The sequence below is a fragment of the Thalia democratica genome, chromosome 7 (genome assembly GCF_965202585.1).
Source record: "Thalia democratica chromosome 7, ktThaDemo2.hap1.1, whole genome shotgun sequence".
NCBI lineage: Eukaryota > Metazoa > Chordata > Thaliacea > Salpida > Salpidae > Thalia > Thalia democratica.
The window spans coordinates 38,859,288-38,882,078 of NC_139171.1; the positions used below are offsets into that span (position 1 = coordinate 38,859,288).

General features: G+C 26.4%; 1 protein-coding gene across 4 annotated transcripts; it reads left to right on the forward strand.

The window, feature by feature from the left end:
- Positions 1 to 1,947: 1,947 nt before the first annotated feature.
- Positions 1,948 to 21,263, forward strand: LOC145840129 (host cell factor 2-like). Of its 4 annotated transcripts, none has more exons than XM_082947265.1 (22): positions 1,948 to 2,153; positions 7,414 to 7,562; positions 7,627 to 7,787; positions 9,961 to 10,166; positions 10,318 to 10,532; positions 10,640 to 10,799; positions 11,230 to 11,376; positions 11,477 to 11,705; positions 13,570 to 13,603; positions 13,722 to 13,800; positions 14,206 to 14,226; positions 14,823 to 14,893; positions 15,095 to 15,232; positions 15,706 to 15,755; positions 16,169 to 16,242; positions 17,014 to 17,059; positions 17,765 to 17,842; positions 17,954 to 18,254; positions 18,469 to 18,761; positions 19,878 to 20,032; positions 20,461 to 20,509; positions 20,735 to 21,263. In XM_082947265.1, the coding sequence occupies exons 1-22, from the start codon at positions 1,976 to 1,978 to the stop codon at positions 20,760 to 20,762; spliced, it is 2,862 nt and encodes a 953-aa protein (XP_082803391.1). In that variant the 5' UTR covers positions 1,948 to 1,975; the 3' UTR covers positions 20,763 to 21,263. The 4 variants fall into 4 exon arrangements, with proteins under 4 accessions (XP_082803391.1, XP_082803392.1, XP_082803393.1 ...); XM_082947266.1 differs by having other exon boundaries at positions 14,826 to 14,893; XM_082947267.1 differs by lacking the exon at positions 14,206 to 14,226.
- The last annotated feature ends 1,528 nt before the right edge of the window (positions 21,264 to 22,791 follow it).

The window sequence follows — 22,791 nt, forward strand, 5'->3', positions numbered from 1 at the left end:
TTATCTTAGCTTACTACTTAAATACTTAATTTCTATTAAAGTACAAACATTTATAAATATTTTTTTTACATTGACTTGCTAAAAAAGATTTTGTGAGTAATCTGAACTTAGTTCAAAATAGTAATCTTCAAGAATAATCTTAAAAAATAACCAGATAAAAAAAGATAAACCCTAGACCAGTGCTTCTGAACCTTTTTCTAGTGGCGGAACCCTTTTCCAAAGTTCAACTTTTCCGCGGAACCCCTAATTTTAATTTTACATAAAATGTTTAATAAAATAAATGTTCTTTTTTAAATTTCGAAAGGCTTCGCGGAACCTCTAAGAGGCGTCACGAAACCCTAGGGTTCCGCGGAACCCCATTTCAGAAGCACTGCCCTAGACTAAACCAATGTTATTGTAACCAAACAAATCAACTGTCGAACAAAAAAAAAATATATACTTGGATATTTAATGACAAATACTATTAACTCTTTAAACAAAAGTAAATAGACGAGTAGGAATGATCACTATTGACCTTGAGAATCACTATGTAAAAGATAACTTTTAAGTTCATCCTAGAACTTTCCAAAATGACTTATATTTTTTATACATAATGGTAGCTTAATCCATAACTTACTTCCTTGGTAGGATAGCGATTTATGACCTATTTTGATGTTGAACCTAGGTAGGATAGAAATTGTTTCTGAAGACCTCGTATGATAATTATGGACATTTTTTACATTTTTATAGTAATTTTCAAAGTTATCTGGTAACAAGTTATTGTTAAACTTAAACATAAACAGAACTTTTTCATATAGATACAGACTTTCAACATCTAATATTTTTTTCCGAGTCATTAATACTCTTACATTATCATCATATTTCTTATAATGTATGCAATGCATCTAAGTGCTCTGTTTATAAGAACATTGATATCATTTATACATTTTTTATTTGCTCTTCCCCAGCACAACAAGCCATAACTAACATTGCTCATAATTAAAGAATTAAAGATTAAATATAATGCTTTTTCATTTATGAAGTGTCTGGTTTTATATAATACATTAATTTTTTTTTGTAATTTAGTTTTTGTAGATTCTATGTGTTCTGTTCATTTTAAATTTATGTCTGAAATTGTGTCCAAATATTTATAGCTATCTATGTTTGTTATAACTGTTTTACCTATCTTAACATCTATTTTTCTTAAAACTAATTTTGATTGATGAAGAATCATGCTTCTGGTTTTATTAAGGTTTAGTTTAAGTTTGTTTCCCATAAGCCAATCTGATACCTTTTTTAGTTCTGTGTTAAAATTTTTACTGTCTGTTGAACTCTGTTCTGTTAAAAATTTTACTTGTATTGTTTACTACAGTACTGAACTGACTACTGGTTTTAAAAAAAAAGTATTTTTTCTAAAATTTTTATTCACCTAAGATTACAACAGCAAGTTTTTTTGACAACATTTTGATTTAATAACTTTTCTAAAAACATAATTTTTTAACTATAATTTTTAACTTTTCTTAACTGACTAAAACTTTCTTAGTTTACTGTGTAAAATAATTGCTTATTTTTTATTGAATGAAAACTTAAGATATAATTTTTTTTTCCAAACACAAAACTTTGTTTGTTTCTCATTTCGTTTCTCAAAAGTAGTTTGTATAACGCTGCTCGGACAATTTAGATTGAGAAGAGTTATACTTTTCTTACAATAGAAGTTATAAACTTTTTGCTTTTAAGCAGGTATTAATAAAAAATATTAATGAAACCCTAATAATAAATTTGTTATTTTCTTCTAATGATATTGTGCTTTATTTAAGAAACACGTGCACGATTAAAGCTTTTTTCGTTTAAATTCGATAAAAAAAGGTCCCTGGTATTGTAAAAAAAATTAAAAGACAAAATTACATACGGGTGTCAGAAGGGCAGCACACTGATCCATGTGGTAAATAGGTTAAAATCTCCAGAAACTTAATAGAAAATAACATTGCATTTAAGAATGCCAAGTTCTGAAAATTACAGTGAATGTGCATGGACCAGAGTAAAAAAGTCAGATGGTGGTTTTCCTAGACCTCGTCATGGCCACAGAGCTTGTACAGTGAATAATGGAAAGGATATACTTATTTTAGGTGGAGGAAATGAAGGCATAATAGAGGGACTTAATCTTTATGATACAGGTTTTAAAACTATTACCCAAAATAGCTATTAAGCTAATTAATCAATTAAGATAATTAATCAATTAAGATACTTAAAAAAAATATATATCTAAACATTTTTATGAAAATTAATACTAAACAATTTTTTTTAATCAGTTTTCTATAAAGTAAAAAATGACAAGAGTTTTTTATTCTCAGTAGAAGTCTGTCTATTATTTACTCTTCGCTCTACATCAATAAAAGTTTTTTGAAGCAATTTTATTTATATTAAACTCCATATTACAACAAAGTGCAATACTTTTTTATTTTAGACCTTTAAACTAACTCTGTTTATTTTGAAAAGTTGTCTAACAGTTCCTATACTTTTAATCTAATAAAATAAGATTATTAGTCAACATTATAACATTATTAACCAATTTATTTTGTTCACCAGATGCTAGGACCAATTTTTCTGAGTGCTTTTTTTGGTCTTCAAAAAACATTGTTGCAGTTGTTTAACTTTATTCATCATTTTTATGACAGTTAAATTTATACATTTTAAGCAGTCTTAACATGTTTTGTGATTTTAACTGTCTGATATTAAAAAAAAAAATTAAGATTTTTCAAATCTAGATAGTCCCTTTTTATGTATTATGGAACTTTATATTGCATTTTTTTTGATTGTTCTTGTAAAAAGAGCAACAAGAAAAATGTTAACTTACATGATTATAAAAATTGAAATATAAGGGGAGGAGACAGTGTGGTGCCCATGGTAAACTATGGTTTCCATAGTCAATATATTGGCAGAAATTGGTATAAAAAAGAATGCACACCGATTTCTTCTTTAAAAAATAGTTTTGTTTTGAATTAATTGTAATAATTTTATTTTGAAAAAAAAAGTAATTAATTAATAAAAATATCAATTTTTCATTGATCTTAAATTTCTTTTTTAATGTTTTAATTAAAACTCCTAAAAAATGTTATAAAATGTAAGGTGTGAGGCTTGATGACTGAAAGGTCTCTCTCCACACCAATCCATTGACCATAGTAGTGAGCGTTCACATTTTTCTTTCTTTCTTATCAGTTTAACTAAAAAAAATCAGAAGTAATTGAAAAAATATTTAAAACTATTGGGTTGATTCATAAGGGTGACACATTAGTAAGTTTAAACTTGTGATTGAAGCCTATATTAAGTCTTAAACTAACATTTGGTTTATTTTATGGTGTTTTGTATTATAATTAATGATTGCTTGAGTTTATAGATTTGTTTTCATACAGGCACGTGTATTCATTAACTCATTCGTTGTAGGGTTTCCATTTAACCTGGATATATCTAAAAAAAATTAATAAATTTTGGAAAAAGAAACCTATAAGAAACCTTAAATTTGAAACTTTCTAAAAAATCTTAGAATTAAAAATTAAATGTACAAATAAAACAACTAAATCACATTAGAAAATATATGAATATTATCTTGTTTTCAGAAATATGTTTGTTATTAAACACATTTTAAGTGGATATTCAGTAGCTTTTTAGTAATTTTATACTATTAAAATTTTCTAACAAGGCGTAATTTTTAGCTAAAAACTAGGAATAAAACCAAAGGCCATAGATGATTATCTTTTAGTGAAATATTTTAAATAGAAATAATAATGACCTTGTAAGTTTATGATAATTAATGACAATTGCACACAATTTTTAAATTAATTTTATAAAGTGGAAGTTAGTTTTTAAAGTTTTTATTAAAGCTACTAATTAAAGTATTTGTTTTGATAAATAAGTAATGAGATACTAAAATTATTAAATGCTCTAGTATAAGCTTTTTAAAATATTTTACGTTCATCAAACAATTACTTAGTTAGTATTTATAACCATTACACTATTATGATTTTTTTTAGCTATACACATAAGTAGTTTTTTACTTTAAATAATGATAAAATTGTAAAAATAAGATTTTAGAAATCAAAAACTCATTTTGTACTTTAAAAAACTCCTAAAAAAACAAGGTAATTAATCCTCTTGAATTAATCAGATTTAAAAAACATTTAGATTACTCAGTCTAATTCAAACCAGTTTAAAAAATTTAAAAATCTCAGACCAACTCAAGATATTTTTGATTTTCTTGAAAACTAAGGCAAGTTTTTTGGGATGGGAGTCTAATATGCACAAAGGGACACTTTTGCACAAAGGATCAAATATGCACAAAGACACTTTTGCACAAAGGGTCACTTTTGCACGAAGGGACACTTTTGCAAAAGACACTTTTGTACAGAGTCACTTTTTCACAAAAACTTTTTGCACAAAGACACTTTTGCACTGGTTGAAGTTTTTTTATTTATTCAATTTTTACTATTACTTTTACCTCTAAACCTATCCCTTTGTCGGTTATTTTTTTTTATTCTTTTTTTTGTTTTTGTTTAATTTATATTGTATAAATATTTTTTTTTTGTGTTTTTAATTTCTACTATCACTGTTACCCCTTATCCTTGGTTGGTAACTTATTTATTTTTTCTATTGATTTTTTTTTTACTCTCATGCAAAAATGACCCTTCGTGCAAAAATGTCTTTGTTCAAAAGTTTCCTTGTTCAAAAGTGTCCCTTTATGTATATTTGACCCTTTGTGCAAAAGTATATTTGTGCATACTTGACCCGTCCCTAGTTTTTGATAGAGTTAAAATAATTTTGAAATTAAAATTTCAAATATCATGATATATTATAGTTAACCAATGTTTACTATTTAATTTGTGTTAATTTTAAAGTGATTCTAATACTTTAGTTATATTTTCCACTTTTGCTGGCTAGTTCTTGATAAAAGAAAGGTGTTTTTTAAATATTAAGTGTGAAAATATTCATTTAAGATTCTGCTCTTAGTAATTTCTAGCTAAATTATAAGTATCAAGTATTTAAAAAAAACTTTCTACAATGAATGACAAACAAGTTGTTCAGAGTGAACAACTGATAAAAATTGTGTGTCATTATATTATTTGTTTTTAAATTTTTAATGACAAAATATTTTTTTAGGTTAGTTGTCTTTATAGTTTATTTACGTAATAATCTTATTAATAGTTATGAAATTGACTGAAAGTAGAACAAGACTGATTATGCATACATATGTTTTTTTCTTTATTTTTTCTTATGGACACTAAAATATGTTATGTGCTCACTAAAGTACATAATGGGTGCAAAATATTTTTAATAATAGTTTATAGCAACTCCAGTTAGTTTTTTTGTCACTCTGGCTATTATTTTTGTCTTAAAGAGTTAAAACTCAGTTTCAATGAAAAACTATTGTTGTCTATAAGTTAGTAAGTTAATAAGGTTAATCAATTTTTAAGAAAGTTGAAACTACTAAAATGTACACTATAAACTATTTTTAACATGGTTCAGTACAACGAATTGCAGTAGTTTTGACTGTCGATTTCAAACTTTTTAGTGACTAAAAATAAAACTGAGTCTTTTTAGTGTTTATAATCCTGATGGACTTTATCCTACTTTTTTATCTAAAAGACTGCTTCTTAAACACTCTTTATAGCAAGCTATTTTTGTTTTGATTTTATACAAACTATAAATCTCATAAAATGCTAAAAACATTTTTTTTTAACCAAACTATATTTTTAAAAGTAAATGGTTATGTATGATAAAGAATGTACAATACTACCAACTATTATACTGCTGTTAAAAACTAAAATCACCTGTAGCTTAAGTAACTGGTTCTTCCAACTCTTCAAAATCTGTGCACAAGAAAAAATAAAGGGTCAGTCTTGTGCACACTATTTTTCAGAGTAAAAAAGAATTGTAATGATTAGTATAACAAGTGTAAAGTTTAAAAAACTATTAATAACTATATACAAATAAACTTAGATAATTTTTTTTTTTATAGAAAATATACTCAGGCCTTAGCAGATATAGTTTTTTCAAAAAGAAATTCCTAGAAATTTATTTATTATCTCTAAAATTTTTAAAAAGGTTTTATTAAAAACTCTGTATTTTAAACAAATTTTATAGGGATACAAGAAAGCTATTTTTAGTACTTTTTAGTATCTTAACAGTAAAATTGATGTTTTTTTATGTATTATGTAAATATATAAGAATTTATTATGAGTATTTTTTTCTATATTCATATTAAAATTTTCTATTATATTTAAATTAATTGTTTATATTTTAGAAGATATATATAAATAATTATCATACAAAAAAAAACAACTAATTTTCGTATTATTTACTAAATTTAAACGTTTAATACGTATATTCAGAACGTAATAAAGTACATAGCAGAATTTTTAAACAATCAAACAATAAAACACAATATGGCGTTTCAAATAAAATTGAATAATTTTAGTTAGCTTATCTTAAAAACAACTTATGTACAAGTCAACTTATTTTTTGCTTGGCTTGTTCTTGTTTTTGGTTTTATTTTGTTGCTATTTTTTGTTATCAATTAGTGGTTTTTGTTCTTTTATAATACATGTTTTAATTGTGGAGACAGGGTTGCTGCCTTTCTTTTATTTAATGATAAATCTATTTTAATTATTTTGATTTTGTACTTTTCTAGGCAACATATATGGCATGTTTTGTTGTTTTTCGGTTTTATTTTAGTTCTGCAGAGTATTTCCCATTTTAAAATGTAGACTTTGTTTGCGTCTTTTAACTCTCATATATAGTTCGATAATTCGGTATTGTGTCTTTTTAATTTGTTAGTAAAGCTTGCCTTATGATTGCTATATCTGTTTTTAAATGTTGTACTAGTTGAACCCACATAAAATTTTATTATATTGTCTGTTTTTATAGTAGCTCGGTAGATTCTATTTTTTGAAAGGGCATTTTTCTTTCCTGCAGTTCAGATTTTTTCTGTTATTTTGTTATTAGGTTTAAGAATTTTTGTTTTGAAATTTTTCATACAGCTATAAGAAATTTTGAGTGTGTTCCTGTTAAAAAAAGATTTGTGGTATGGATGGTTTGTGTCAAAGTGTTTAATTATCAAGTTTAAGAATTCTTTGTCTATTTTAGTTGCTACAGTTATATATATATATATAACATTTATAGTATTTTCTTGATTTTCATAGCTCTGTTGAAGTGTGTTAACCAGTTAACACACAGAAACATGTGTTAGTGTAATAAAGAAAGTTTAATTTGTTATTATTATATATTCCATTGAACTTGTTTCGCTCTGATCCTTGTTAACAAATGCTTATATTTTTATTTTTAATATTTATGTATGTAGCATAATTTTAATACATTACACAAATTAAAGTTTACTGGAATTTTTTTTTTTTACTATTTCTAATTTACTTTTAAAAATTACAGTTAAAAAGTGCTGGAAAGTACCTAATGAAAAGGGAATCATTCCTAATGGAATTGCTGCTTTTGGTATGGTAAATGATGGAAATCGCGTAATTGTTTTTGGAGGAATGCAAGAGTATGGCAGATACTCAAATGAAATGTACGAGCTTAATGTAAGTATTGTCACATTTTTATATAAACTTTTTTGTTTTATGAGCTTGCATTGCCAAAATTCAGGTCACTAACTGGGAGTGGAAAAAATTAAATCCTGGTCCTCCAGAAAATGGAGATTATCCAAAACCAAGACTCGGTCACAGCTTTAATCTGATAGGAAACAGAATATTTATGTTTGGCGGCCTTGCAAATTCAAGTCCAGATGAAAGATATAATTATCCGGAGTAAGTTTTATCTTCTGCTTTAGATACTTTTTTTTTAAGGAATTATAGAACTTAATTTTTTAATTAAATACCAATGTAGTATGTAAGTCATTAAAAGCTTATTGTTTACTAGTATTTTATTTATATTTTTTATTTTATTCCAACTTATATTTTAAAGTATTTCTATTTAGAATATTTTTTGTAAAATATTGAAAAATTGATTATATATCTTTTAAATTAGTATTGTTTAGTGGACGGTAAAACTCATGTTAAGTGTAAAAATTTTCCGAATTAACTTTATAAGGTATTTCAGTTTATGTTTTTGTGTTATAGATTAACAAAAGAGCTTTTTAAAAGCTTACTTAAGTTTTTAGACTAATAATAGGAAAAGTTTCTGTCTATCAGCAGATGAGTCATAGATTTAACCAATTTTGTCACATATTTAACTTTACTTTTTAGATAAGTAAGTTTAATAAATAATTGGAATATTTTATGATAGATGTTTGTTGTAGAATTTTTAACTAATTTTAATAACATTATTGAAATTGTATCAACAATAAATTTAGTGTGTATTAAAAAAACATTAGTCAATAAATATATAATTTACAACAATAAGCTTGCATGCAATTTCAATTTTTAATTTTCATTAAATCATTATTTACATACATTTTAAGTGATTGAATAATTTTTATTCAGTTATGAGAAAGTCAAAAAAAAAAGAAATAAGAAATAAATCTAATTGACTTTTTTGTACAAAGTTTTTAAATATCAGTGATGTAAATTTAGGGAAACGGGTCTAAATTGCACAAAGACAAAATTGCACGAGGGGACTGAATTCCACAAGAACAAAATTTGCACAAGGGAACAAAATTGCACAAAGACGATTTTGCACCAAGGGTCAATTTTGCACGAGTTACATTTTTGCACAAGAGTAAGTAAAACAAAAAAAAAGTAGAAAAAAAAACTAAAAGATAATTAAAAAAAAGAAAAAAATTACTGACTGAGGGTAAGGGTTAGGGGTAGCAGTGATAGTAAAAAAAAAATAACTAATAAAAATTATTAGTAAAAAAAAACTACTGACCGAGGGTGAGGGGTAACAGTGACAGTAAAAAAAAAAAAAAAAGTAAATTTGAAAAAAACTAAATAAACTAAAAAAACTAGAAAAAAAAACTTACCCACCGAGTGTAAGAGTTAGGGATAACAGTGATAGTAAAAAGAAAATAAATAAAAATAAACTTAAAAATAAATAAATTAAAATTAATAAAAAATTTAAAATGTAAATAAAAAAAAGTTTAATCCGTGCAAAAATGTCTCCATGTAAAATTGTCTGCTTGTGCAAAGGTGTCTTTGTGCAATTTTCTCCCCTATTGCAATTTTTAACACTCGTGCAAATTTGACAACTACCTAAATTTAGAGTGATGTATTTTGTTTTAGGAGTACCAACCTATAATTTGACTTAGCTTTTATTAAAAAGCAAATGTTAATTTGAAATCTTGAGCTCCCTAATGCTTTTATTTGTTGGTCCTTAATTCTTTTGTTTATAACAAGTAATTGTAACCAAATATAAAAATTCAAAATTAGATTGTCTGTGTTGAATCTTAAGTTGATTTTGTATAAATTTTTTGGCGACTTGGGCTTTGTTATGATTTAAATAAAGGCATCTTTTATATTACCAATAAAAACATGTGACTTGGTGTTTTACAGTTGTTAGTTAAAATATATTACTGTAATCTAACATATTGAGCATTTAATGTCAACACTGTTAATTTTTGTAATTGAGGAAAATAAAAGTAAAAAAGGATGTCTACCAAAGTTGTTCTGCCATACTAAATATTTTTTACAGTTATAATATATATAGAATACAAAATACTATAATAATTATAAAAGTTATTCTTTAAGTAAAGATATAAAAAGTAGTCTAAAAATATTATTTTTTTTAGATAATTACTTGTGTTTAAAGAATAAAGTTTAATATTTGTTTAGCTGTAAAAATTTCTCAAAGTTTGTCATAAGAATACATTGTTCAATAGTTTCTAGAAGACATACTGAACAGATAATTTGTTTTTCATATTTAATCTAGAAATTTCTATATAGATCACAACTTGTTTTGTCTTTTAGATTAAATCTTAAATATAATCTACTCATTCCTTTTCTGTGTTAAAATAATATATTCTCACAATAATGATATAAACAGCTACTTGAACGACCTGTACAGCATTGAGTTGCGGAACTTACACGGCGTGCACAATTGGATGATCCCGAATACGTACGGCACTCCACCTTCGCCGCGTGAGTCACACACCGCCGTGAGCTATCGAACCAAAGACGGCCACTACAACATACTCATTTATGGAGGAATGAACGGAAACCGACTCAGTGATGTTCATGTACTAGATATCGGTTTGTATTTATTGACATCATAATGGTTTTCCTCTTTGTATGACTATCCTTTATCAACTAGTTAAAACACAGCTTTCAAAAAACATATACTCCTGATTTACAACTTGTAGTTATTAAGTTATTTTTAATAATTTTTTTTTTGTTTGATCAGATTCCTGTACTTGGTCCGTACCGAAAATAAGCGGCGTGCCACCGTTGCCCAGATCGCTGCACACAAGCACGCTCGTTGACGACAAGCTCTACGTGTTCGGGGGTTGGGTTCCCCTCGACTCGCCCGTGCTGTCGCAAGAACGCGAGTGGAAGTGCACCGACCAGCTGTCGATATTGAACGTTTCAAAGTTCACATGGGAGACTGTAGACTTTAGAGTTGGTTTAAACCTTGTTCGTTCAGCTTGGAACCAAAATAACATTGATTTCAAACGTGTGGAGTTTTTTACAGGGGAAAAAGGCACTAATGATTATTTTAATCACAGACGGACGCCTCAGCGAGTGAAGACGGTTCACCGCGCGCAAGAGCAGGACACGCAGCAACAATGGCAAGCAAGAGGCTGTACATTTGGAGTGGAAGGGACGGATACAGAAAAGCGTGGAATAATCAAGTGTGCTGTAAAGACATGTGGTTTCTTGAATTGTGTTAGTTTTTGAAACTGTAAATTTACTGAACAAAAACATTTAAGTTTCTAATATTTTGCTTTATAAGTGATATTTTTTAGTGCTAATGAAACTTCTTGAATGATTAAAATGTTGTAAAAGCATTGTATAGTATATTTTATTACATCCTGTTTTTTAATTAAAACTATCAAGTAGTGATTAAGTGATGAATATTAGTTTATAAATATAACATATGTGCCATTAAAAACTATTTCTTTGTACTTTGATTTTTTATCATAACAATGCTGAAAATTTTCAGTATTAAGTTCTATACTGCTTACAACAAAAAGTATCTACTTTATGTAACTGTAAGTGTTGTGTACATTTTAGCTTGTTCTTTGGTTAGTTATTTTAAAAACCTTTATATTATAACTAAATTTATTATGTCTCAATACTATACTTATAAAATCAGTCAAACCATCAATGCCAAACAAGCCATCACTATCAAAAGCAACATGTGAGAGACTAGATGTGTCGTGGAACACTGTTAACAATGCTTCTTTTTACCAAATTCAATTGCAGTTGCTGGAACAACCGAAAGACCAAAGCAAGCAAAGTGGTTTGTTTTAATTTCTTTTTAACAAAAATTTTACCTCTACTTAAAAACACTAAGTTTTTTCAAATGCCAACGAAGTTAAAAAAAACACGTATAAATACAGAAGAACCCAAAAAGCAGCCCATAGTTCCGCCAAAGCCACCGCTGCCCGCACTACCAAAAGCTCCAATCGCCGCGCTGCCACCAATGAAAGTGGAACCCGCCAACAACAAAACTGAAGAGGGAGCTTCGAAAACTGAACACCCGCTCAGCACTTTGAACAATTCCAACCACTCTGCGATGGCCCTGCTGGCTGCCGCTGCTGCTTCCAGAATACCTGAGAATAAGAAAGAGTTAGAATAACTGTTACTTGAGTTTGTAAATAAAAGTATGTGTTTGAGTAACATGTAAGACTAGTGATATTTAGTTAAGTATTAAGTTTAAGTAATCGGTATAATTTTTGTTTAAGATATCTATGAGTAATATTTAAAGTTACTAAAATTTGAAAATCTTACAAGGTATTTACTTGATTGAGCGTTCTTGTTTGTTATCAAACAAGTTTGAAATTTTGAAAAAAAGTAAAATGCAACCGATATATTGTGACAGCCAGCGCAATGTTGATTGGTCACTTGCCAATTTATCTATAACTAAGTATGACTTTTGGATTTGAAGTCCATTTTATTATATGCTACAAATCACTAGTTTAGATATGAGTATATGTTTTTGTTTAAACATTTTAAACACTTGAAACTTTTTATATAAAGTTAACTATATTCAGGGTGGCCACGAAACCTGGAATCCTGAAAATGAAACTTGGAACTTGAGAAATTTTGAAAAAACCTTGAATTTTAAACAACTTTTACATTTTATATAGTAAAATTTTGATTTGTCACGAAATATCTATCATATAAGTAAAAATTTTGTGTAATTATCAGTTTTGTTTTAAACACATTTAAAGTAATTTCACAGTATCTTTTCATTGTTGTTATACTACTTAACAAGGTCTTTTACTTAAAACTTAATTTTATAATAAAAGTATATCTTAAAACGTTTACTGTCAAAAACCTGGAAGAAATTTAGAAAACCTCGAGGAAATTTCTCAAAAACCAGTGGCCACCCTGTATATTATCATTCTAACATTTATCTATATAAACCTGAGCATTTTTATATAAAAAAATATACAATATATTATATATGAAGTACAACTTTTTTGTCACAGAAATTTTAGTCTAATTTTTTATAAAATTTAGTTTATGAGTTGAAGACTTTTAAAAATAGAATTAAAAAGAGTTTTATATAGTTTTTTAGTCTTTAAAACTAAAAATATTAGCCATATAATAATAGCATACAAGTTTATTAGTTTTAAATTAAAAGTTATTTTATTGTAATCATATTGCTGTCTGTTTATCGCACGACATGCTTTGAAATGTTTATGTGAAAGCTTTTATTTAAAAAATAAAATGTACACAAACTGTATAAGGTTAAGTTTCAATAGTTTAAGTACTTAACGCGCAGTTAGATAAATTATTGTTTTAAGTACTTAAAAAACAGCAAGATCAAATAAGTTGAAAAAATCGTTTTTAACCTAGTTTTTGATGATTTATAGTAATTAGTAACGTAATATAATCCATACATATCTGTGTCAAATAAGTTTATATAAATAAAAAAAGTAAGTCAGACTTAAATGTTTTTTTTTTATTTAGATAATATAACACTCATTAAACTATAAAGTTTTATTCAATAAAACTATAAATTTTTGTGTAACCGTACATACTTTTTGTTCTGTCTAAGTTTACCTTTTGATATTTTAAAATGTTTTTTTATTGTTCAAAGAAGTAAACTAAAATTACATAATTGTTTATGTTTAATAAATTTAGGTATCAGTGTTTATATTTATCTTAATTATTTTCATTGGTCAAAAAGTTTCGTTTAACGAACGATACTTGTAATTCAAAAAATTAAGTACTCATTATATAAAATGTTTAACTGATATAAAAACTTTTATTTTTTGCTCTACATTTTCTAGTAGACTAATGATTACTATACTGAATGTTTTTTGCTTATATTCGTTCCTTAAAGACTTGTTAGCTGTAAATTTACATTAGTGTTTTGATATTATGCTGTTTTTAACGTTTATGAGTTAATTTTCTATTTATAAAAAAGTTAAACAAATTGTTTTAACCTGTTTACAATAAAGTTTGTTTTAACATATTGCAGAAACTCATCAACCACGCCTGCTGCTACGAACACCGTTAGTTATTTCTCTGTGTACAGTTAGCAAAAGTGTTAAGAAGTTTAAGTAAGATTATCATTATAGATACGTAACATTTTTATTCTATTAAATATAGTTGTTTTCTCTCCTTGTCCAGGGCGCAACGGCAGCTTCAAATCAGAGCGAACAACCTGCAAAACCACAATCAGTCACAATTTTAACTCCTCATGGTAAAGGTTACTTGGTTTTTATTACTTTGAAAATATACAATTTTTCTAAAGTACTTAGCATAGTGTAATGAATTAACAAAACTAAAATACATTTGAGAACAATGCTTAGACAAAAATGTTTTGTTGATTAAAGACTTCACTATTGTTTAGATAGAATAGTCTAACAAATCAGTGTTATAAAACTGAAAAAGACTTTGTTTATACTGAGTAACAGAAGCTTTATAAGTAAAAAACTATTAAGATATTATCAAGGAGTTTGAGCTTTAATTGTTTTTTTGAGATTTAGTGGTAAACATTAAGTATTAAAAGATACAAGCAACATTATCGCATATAAAGTTTTAAAAATAAATTTTATAAACATATTAAATTAGTTTAAATTTTACAAATAACTATTCTATCTTTTTGAAATAGGATCTTTCAGAATCACTACAAGTAAGTTTGTAATATTGTAAAGTTTTATTTTCAGATTTCAAAAAGTATTTGAATTGTTACTTTGTTTATATTTGTTGCTTACCCTAGTATCATTTATGTTTTTGTAGTAAAAGCATGCTAAGTTTGTTCTTGAAAATTGTTAGAATGAGTCATATAAAACTATTACTTTAAAAGATTTTGTTATACGTTAAACTTTTAAAACTTTTTGTTTGCATGAAATGTTGGATACTACTCAATAAGGTTTTGTGTTATTTATATAAAATTGAGTTCGTTTTAATGTCAGCCAATCAAAGTTTCTTTTACATTAGCAAGAGAAGTTAGTCGTTAAAGTATTATTTAATAGCTCTGAAAATTTATTTCAAAATTATTTTTTAAACGTAGTTCTGCTACTTTGATTCCTATTTAAAAACTTAGTTATCATAATGGTTTTTATATTTTATTTCAAATGATAGTAACTACGCATGCAGCTATAGTTGACAAGTATTCTCAAGCTTATTTATTGTTAGATTACTGTCAAAAGTTTATTTAAATTTGATATGTCCACTTTCAAAATATTGATTAAGTAGTAACAAAAGTATTTAATAAAACCATTAAAGCAGGTGGACAACAAATAACGAAAATTTTAGGAGATGGAAACAAACCCATTCAAATTCTTGGAAACCCGAAGGTAATTTTCTAACCTGCAATTTTATTTATAGTTAAAAGTTGCTTAAATATAATTTTCAAAAGTATTGTGAACTGAAATAAATATATTTATAATATACGTTTAGAATTAAAATAAGGTTTACACGGGTGTTTTGTATTTTGTAGCTGGATATTTTTATTCTTGCACTGAACTAATGAATAACAAGTTGTGTGTTTTCTACAGCAACAAAACTTGAAGATAGTAACATCGGCCGCTTCTAGTATGATAAAAACTATACCAATAGTCGGCAACCCGAGCAAAGTTCTCACCATAAACAGCAAAGGTCTAGTTGAAAGTGCTGGCTTAAACAAAAGTCTTCAGGTATCTGAACTTTGCGGAATTTTTGTTTTGTTTGTAGTTTCAGTTTTTATTGGACTTGTTCTTTTTTGAAATTTTTATTGAAATTTATTGGATGAGTATTGTAAAAAAGATACCAAAAAGTTGTTTTAGTACAAAAAGTGGTAAATTATTGATACAACACTTATTAATTTAAAGTTACACTGTTACATTCGCTTATAAAATAACATGAAATTTTAAACTCATGGTATGTATATTAATTATGTTTTTGCAATAAATATAATTTAGCTACTGTTTAGTCGTTGTGGCAATTTATTATTGTAATTATTTTTTAAAGTCCATTTTAATAACTAGCGTTTATTATAAGTTATCTTAAGTACATATTAGTTTTTATAAAAATATTTAAAAACTTTTAACTAATAAACACAGCCCAGTTGGAATTAAAAAAACATATTTTTACTGTTAAGAAGGTTGTTTTTATCATTTTTTTTTAACAGGGTAAGACAGGAAAACCAGTTGAATTACCAGATAAAGAAAAAGATATCAAGTAAGTTGATTAAAATCTATCTAAATCTAACAAATATATTTTAGAAATTAACCACTATTTAAAGTTAATTCTTATAATAAATTAATTATTGCTTTAAATAAAATTAGAAATTATAGTTTTTGCTTATTTAAAAAAAATGTTTTCAAAAATTAATAAGTAGTGAGTCAGATAAGTTTGCTATTATTTTTTAGTTCTTACTTATTTTAAACAAGTATAGTTTTTTTTATCTTTTAAAACGTTCTTTAAATTTTTGTTGCATTTAATTTTTTTACTCTTTAAATTAAACAATTTCAATTTATCTTCTTACTCAGAACGACATTTTTAAACAATTTTTTTAAACTAAGTTTTTTTATTAAGCATACCTTTTTAGATTATGTCTAAACATAAGTTAAAAAGTTATTAATTATCTTCAGAAGCGAACCTAATCAAACAAATCTTGACAATAAGACGGATTCACTTCCAAATTTACAAGCTGAAGTCAAAAGTGGTTTGTTTATTGAATTATGATTACGTTTTGTTAGTCTATAATTATATTTTTTAAATTAAATTTAGAACAAACTATACTTACAAATAAAAACGATGTGACCAATTAAAAATACGAGAAATTAAATTACTTTTAATAAGATTCACAACTTACTTTTTTTGTCACATTTAAGTTAAATAAATCATTTTATAATTAATTTGTAATTAAGTGCCTTTGTTTTTTGTTTACTAAACTATATCTAGAATAAGTCAAAAACATACTGAACTTTCTAGAAAAAATCGATAAATTAAAGCTTAGAGTTTCGCAATAATGTTGCAACTGTTGAATTACGCGTAAAAAATTGCGGTCAAAAACCCTTCTTACATACAAAAAGATACTTTTTTACGTGATTTGTCCTAGATACAAATGACAATTGATTTATTCAAAGTTTTTATTGGCCTTAAAACTTGTACAACAAGCCAAAGTTATGTTTTGACCAATTCATATTTGGTTTTTAATTGAAAATAATAAATGTTTTAAAGCTTTTGGTTTAAAAATAAATTTGTCACAATAAACTTTTTAAAAGTGTTGCTTGATTAGTTTCGCACATTTTTATGCAGTGTATCTGTAATTTTTCTATAAAGTTGAATTAAAAAAAAATTGTAGTGCATATAGTGTATTTTTATTTTGTTATAATTTATAGCAAATGCTAAGTATTCTCAATAAACGATATTGTTGATTTAGTTTTTGTATACGTTCTATATTTATGATAGTTACAATTATATATTTATTTAGAAAATGAAACAAAAGAAAAAGAAGAAGCTAATAAAACAACTGAAAAGTTAGTTTATTTCTATTTAATTTATTATAAAAGGCTGTGTATATACAAAGTATTAACTAAATTCTCAGCTACCGTCTATCTACGCATCCGCAGAAGTATAAATTTTATACAAAATGTCGTTTTTTTTTTTCATACTTTTAAATTGAATTTTTAGATTGTATTACAACTATAAGTTATTAACAAACAATCGTAATACTAAAATATTTAAATAAATATAAATTGCTAACTAAAGTTCATCAAGTTTTTATTTCTAGAGAAAATACTTAAGTTAAATTGACATAAACTTAGTAATATGACCATTTTGTTAAGATATTTCTAATCTTTTTTATATTGTTATTTTGATATTTTGTTAAAAACAAGTTTTAGTTTTTACTCAAACATGTTAAGCATAATTAGTTAGCTGTTTTCTTTTTTTGTCCCTTTTCAAGTTGTTTATTTACCTATTTCAACTTACATAATACAAAGGGTAAATTAGTAATATTTCAATATTCTTCTAGTGAATTTTATAGGACTATTAACTAATCAATTAGCAACTAGGTCTGTTGAAAGTAGTTTTAAACTTGAGCTGCCATTAACGATGTACTTTTTACCCAAGCCCAATATTAAGTTGCAAAGAAAGGCAAAAGTATTTTAAGTTTACTTGATTTTCTTACAGATATTTTTAATGTAAGAACAGTTTAGAGTAAATTGATTGAATATTTTTAGGACGAAAATTTCTGATGAAAATAAAGAAAAAGAAGCGGAAAAAATGGAAGTAGATGCTTCTAAACAGAACAACGCAAAGTATGCAACTTTTTAAACATTTCATAACAAATTATTAAATTTTTTCTAATTGTGTTAAAATGATCACAATCAGCCAATGAACTCCTGTTTATTTTCTCAATACAAATTCAGGCCTGAAGACAAAAGCGTCGTGGCCGCCGCAGCTCCGAAGCAGGAAGCCGGCAAGCTGGCAGTAAAGAAGCCGGCGGAAGCCAGCAAGCCCAACGGCATCGCCGCCATCGAAAAGCGCAGGTTTTCCTTCGACAAGCCGAAGAAGCCCCTGGACAGGTTCGACCCGACCCCGACCACCGGAAGGTGGTACGACGTGTGCACGGCGGTGGAGAAGTGCTGCAAGATCACCAAGTTCGCCGTCAGGATCCCCGAAGGGTACGACGTCGATTCCAAGTACAAGGTCATCGACATCGAGGGGCTGGTCTGTGGATGTTTATCGATTTTGTAATAAATAAATAAATGGATGGGTAATTAATAAGTTTTTAAATAAATGGTTTATGAGTTCAAGTGAACGCAAAGTTTTTAACTCATTAAAAAAATTATGTAAAATATATTTTTAATATAATTTTCTTTTATTTGAAAAAATCATTTTTGGTCAAAAGTTTACAAGTGTATAAATGTTTGCGACTTTACAGAAAGGCAAGTACGTGGAGAACCTGATAGACGCCGGAGTGAGCTACAGGGTGAGGCTTCGCGCGTGCAACAAGGTCGGCTGCTCCGACTGGAGCGACTGCTCCATCTTCAAAACTTCAATTCCGGGCTTCCCCGGCGCGCCGTCCGCCGTGAAAATCAGCAAGAACGCCGAGGGGGTAGCCATCAGCTGGTGTCCGCCCGCCACACCCGGCAAAATCGAGTACGCGGTGTACTTGGCCGTCAACCCGACCGTGAACCCGCCGCCGGGAAAGACGCCAAATTACACGTTTGTCAGGTGAAAGTTTGTTTGCTAACTCCAAGAAATAATAGAGTTCAAAATAAAGTTGTGTGTTTTAAAGGCTTAGATTCTTAGTTTGTTCAAATCATTGTAGAAGTTTTTGATTCAATCTATAACCTATCTTGAAGTCTGAAAACTTCTTCAATACTTGAAGTTGTGTTCAATAACAAACCTCGTCATTTATAGCTTAAATCTCTTGTAAGATGCTAGATTGATTTTGAAGTTCATTTACATGTTACCCCGAAAGTTTTTATATCAGTTTTTAATATCTAAATTTTTAAAGTTTGGAGTATTTTAGTTTAAAGTATTTTTTATAGTTTATATCAATCTAAGTAGACAAATAGTTAAATCTTATTTTTTTGTCCAAACCAATAGTATTTTAAGTAAATGATACAAAAAGCAGGGTTGTCAAAAAATCTTGAGTCCTGGAAAAACCTGGAATTTGACAATTTAGGCTAAAAAACTTTGAATTTGAGAAAATTCAAAAAAAAAATCTAATATTTTGGACAAAAGTCACTTAAAACTTAGATTTTCGAATAAAATTGCTAAAAAATCTAGAAAAACCTGGAATTTTAAGCAACTTTTACATGTTAAGTAAGAAATCTCGATTTGAAGCAAAAAATTATTGTATAGATAAAAAAATTTTGTCATCATCCAAAACCTTTTTAATAACAAACACATTTAAGGAAGCTTACGATATCTTTTTAATGTCGTAATACTATTAACCACAGTTTTTTTTAACCTTAAACTTAAAAATAGACCCTAAAACCTGTAATTTTAAAAACCTGTAATTTTAAAAACCTGAAGAAATTTGCCAAAAACATTTGGCAACCCTCAAAAAGACATTTAAAAGAATTTCTATATGTGCAGTTATACTTTTTTATCTGTTTTCCATCTTAGTACAAACATTTTGATTCAAAACTAATAACAAATTGAGTTATTTTATTAAAAATAGATCACTAACTGTAGTATTGTCATGAGTTATACAAGTTTAACATGTTAATCTAAATTGACTTTACCTAGATGAACTTAAATTTAGATTTGTGCTTGATTTTCAAAGTTTTAGTAAACTCGGATAAAAGTAGTTATTTAACTTTGCAGTATTTTTACCAGGGTTTATTACGGAACTGAGTCAAATTGCCAGATAGGCAATAAGCAGGTGGAAAATGCTCTCATTGACACAAGCTCTAAGCCAGCCGTTATATTTAGAATCGCTGCTAAAAATACTAAAGGTTTCGGTCCAGCAACTCAAGTCAGATGGCTTCAAGGTGGGTTTTTTAAGAAGTATACTGTTATAAAACAAAATTTTATCACTTTATGAAGTATTCTATATAGTATTGTAGTAGATGTCAAAATAAAAGAATCTAGTTATATGGAACAAAACGTATCTAGTTTTGTCTCTTTTATTTTTCAATAAAATAAGTCTTTAAAAATTTTAATTACAACCTGTTAATTAGTTTTGTTTAATGTAAAGTAATTAAAAAAACTATAACTCGTGTGTAGTTTCTAACAAATGTCATATATTTTAGTTAAACCATTTCTTTTAATTAGTAGCTGTAAATTTGTTAAAATTTTGCTAAAAATATCTTGATATACATGTTTTTATTTATTTAAAAAGGTCTTATTTTCATTTGACACGTAAGTAAATATACAAAATAATAGTGTAAAATAGTTAACAACATTTCACCATTTACAGTTGATCACAATAAAAAAGCTTCAAAACGACCAGCCATTACACCTAACAAGTAAGTTTTAATCTTTCTTAATTAGAAAATAGTTATATGTTTATTACTAGTTTTTTAACTTTTATTTTAACTTTTTTTAAATCGCACTGAAAAAATAACAGCATCAAAATAGAAAAATAATAAAACCAGGAGTTTTTTTCAAGTTTTAATTTACTTAATAAGTTTTCAAAAATATTAATGTTGCTTTTTTACATAGCTTTTTATCTAATTATAATTTTTTTCCAGCTCTCAGTCCAAACGAGCAAAGGTTTGAAATTAAACTATGAGGAAATGAAGCATTGTGCGATATTACAGTATTTTAATTTAAGTATACTTTAGACACTAAGAATTTGTACAATATTTGAATTTCATTTTTTCGTATAACTGCAAATTTAAGCTGAAAAGAGAAAGTCGTTTTTCTGCTGAAATAGTTCTTTTTTTCTAACTTATTTGTAAATTAAAGGCTTGAGTAAACTTCAGATCAAATCATAAAGATTTGTAATTAAAATAAAAAGTTGTACATTACATGCATCATGACTGAAGTCTTTTCTAAATGTGTCTTATTATGTGAAATTATAGGTACCTATTTTTTAAACTTATTTTGTTTTTATATAAAGCTATACAATTTCTATTGTAGTATCTTATGTGTTTAAATTAGTTTAAAAACAAAATGTGTGTATAAGTCTTAAGTCACATTAGCTTTTTCGTTTTAATGATATATTTGCTAAACACAAGTAAATGTTATTTTAGCAAAATCTTATTTATTATTAAAATTAATAAACACACTTAACATTAGTAACCTTGTTTTAATTTCGTTTGTTTTTACTATTAATAAAGATGTTACAAATCAGTTACTTTTTCTCTATATATTTTACCAGATTAATCACAAGTTTTTTAATAATTTTATAAATGATTTTTTTTTAATTGGTACTATATAGCAATTTTATATAAATATTTATTAAAAAAGCAGTACTCAAAGTAAACTTCACTTCTAAACAAATTTTATTTTGTTAATTTAAACGATAAATTTACATGTTCGAAGACCAATTTAAAAATAATGATAGTTTTAACTATCTGTTTTTTTTTTTTTGTGATAACGTATCCCTTTTGTACTAAGACATAATTGCACTTACTTATGTAGTCTTATATTTATGTTAGAAAAGCTTAACTATTATTTTTAGTGTCTCAATTTGCTATTTCAATAAAGTAAAATGGCTACATAACAATTCAATTTCTTGAAGAATACCATATTTCAAAAAGTATTATATATGTTAGAAAAAAAAGTATGTAGGTCTTAATAATAGTTAAAAGCCATATTTTTTCGCAAAGTTTTAAATATTTTATGAAATGTTTTTAAATTAAAAAAAAAATTTAGCCATATCTCAAAAATAATTTTGCTAAATAAAAAAAAAAGCTTTAAGATATTGATAAGGCTTCATACGTTTTTTTTTTCAAATACACATTACTTATAGAGTTGCGGCACGTTAAACAAAGTTAGTTAAACAGTAGTTGTGCACCAAAGTAAAAATTAATCTTGAAAAATCAGTTCTATAAGTTAACAAGGACATCCTCTTTAAACCCTAACGTTTATAAAGCATGTTAGTATTTTGATAAACTTTTAAAGAAAATCCGTTAAACAGACTTTGTTTAGTTCTAAATTTTAAAACTACAATCATAACTAGGTGAAACTTAACTTGTTGTAAACTAAATAATTCTTAATGTTAAAAAATAAATTTTAATATTAAGTTCATGAGTTAGACTAAAAACGTGATCAACGCAATGTAAAAGTTTTATTGAACTTTAAGTTTCTTATTTAGAATGTGTTTGTCTAACTATGCTAAAATCCACTATTTCAATCACGTTTATAAAGTTAAAACTTTTTTTTTTTTATTTGTTAAAAACATGTCCTAAATCTTTTTTAATAGATTACAAGTATAATAGGTGATAAGCATTACTAAAAAATCTACTATCGTAAAACGAAAAATATGGCAACTACAATGTTAACTTCATTGAATGCTAATATAAAATAGTTGTTTATTCTAAATACAATAAAAAAAGTCAGAAAAACTAAATAAACAAAAGATTAAATGAAAACTTCAAATGGTTAGAAAGATGATAATCACTTCTTATAACATGTTAGTTTAATATTTTTTTTTTAATAATCTAGTTTCTTTAAATTGAGTGTAGGACTTTCTTGGCAATATAAGTTATATTACTTTTGTTTAGGTCGTTTTGTTTTAGACTAATCTGGATAATCCTGTTTAAAGCACTTTGATTTCAGTTTTTACTACAGAAAACATACC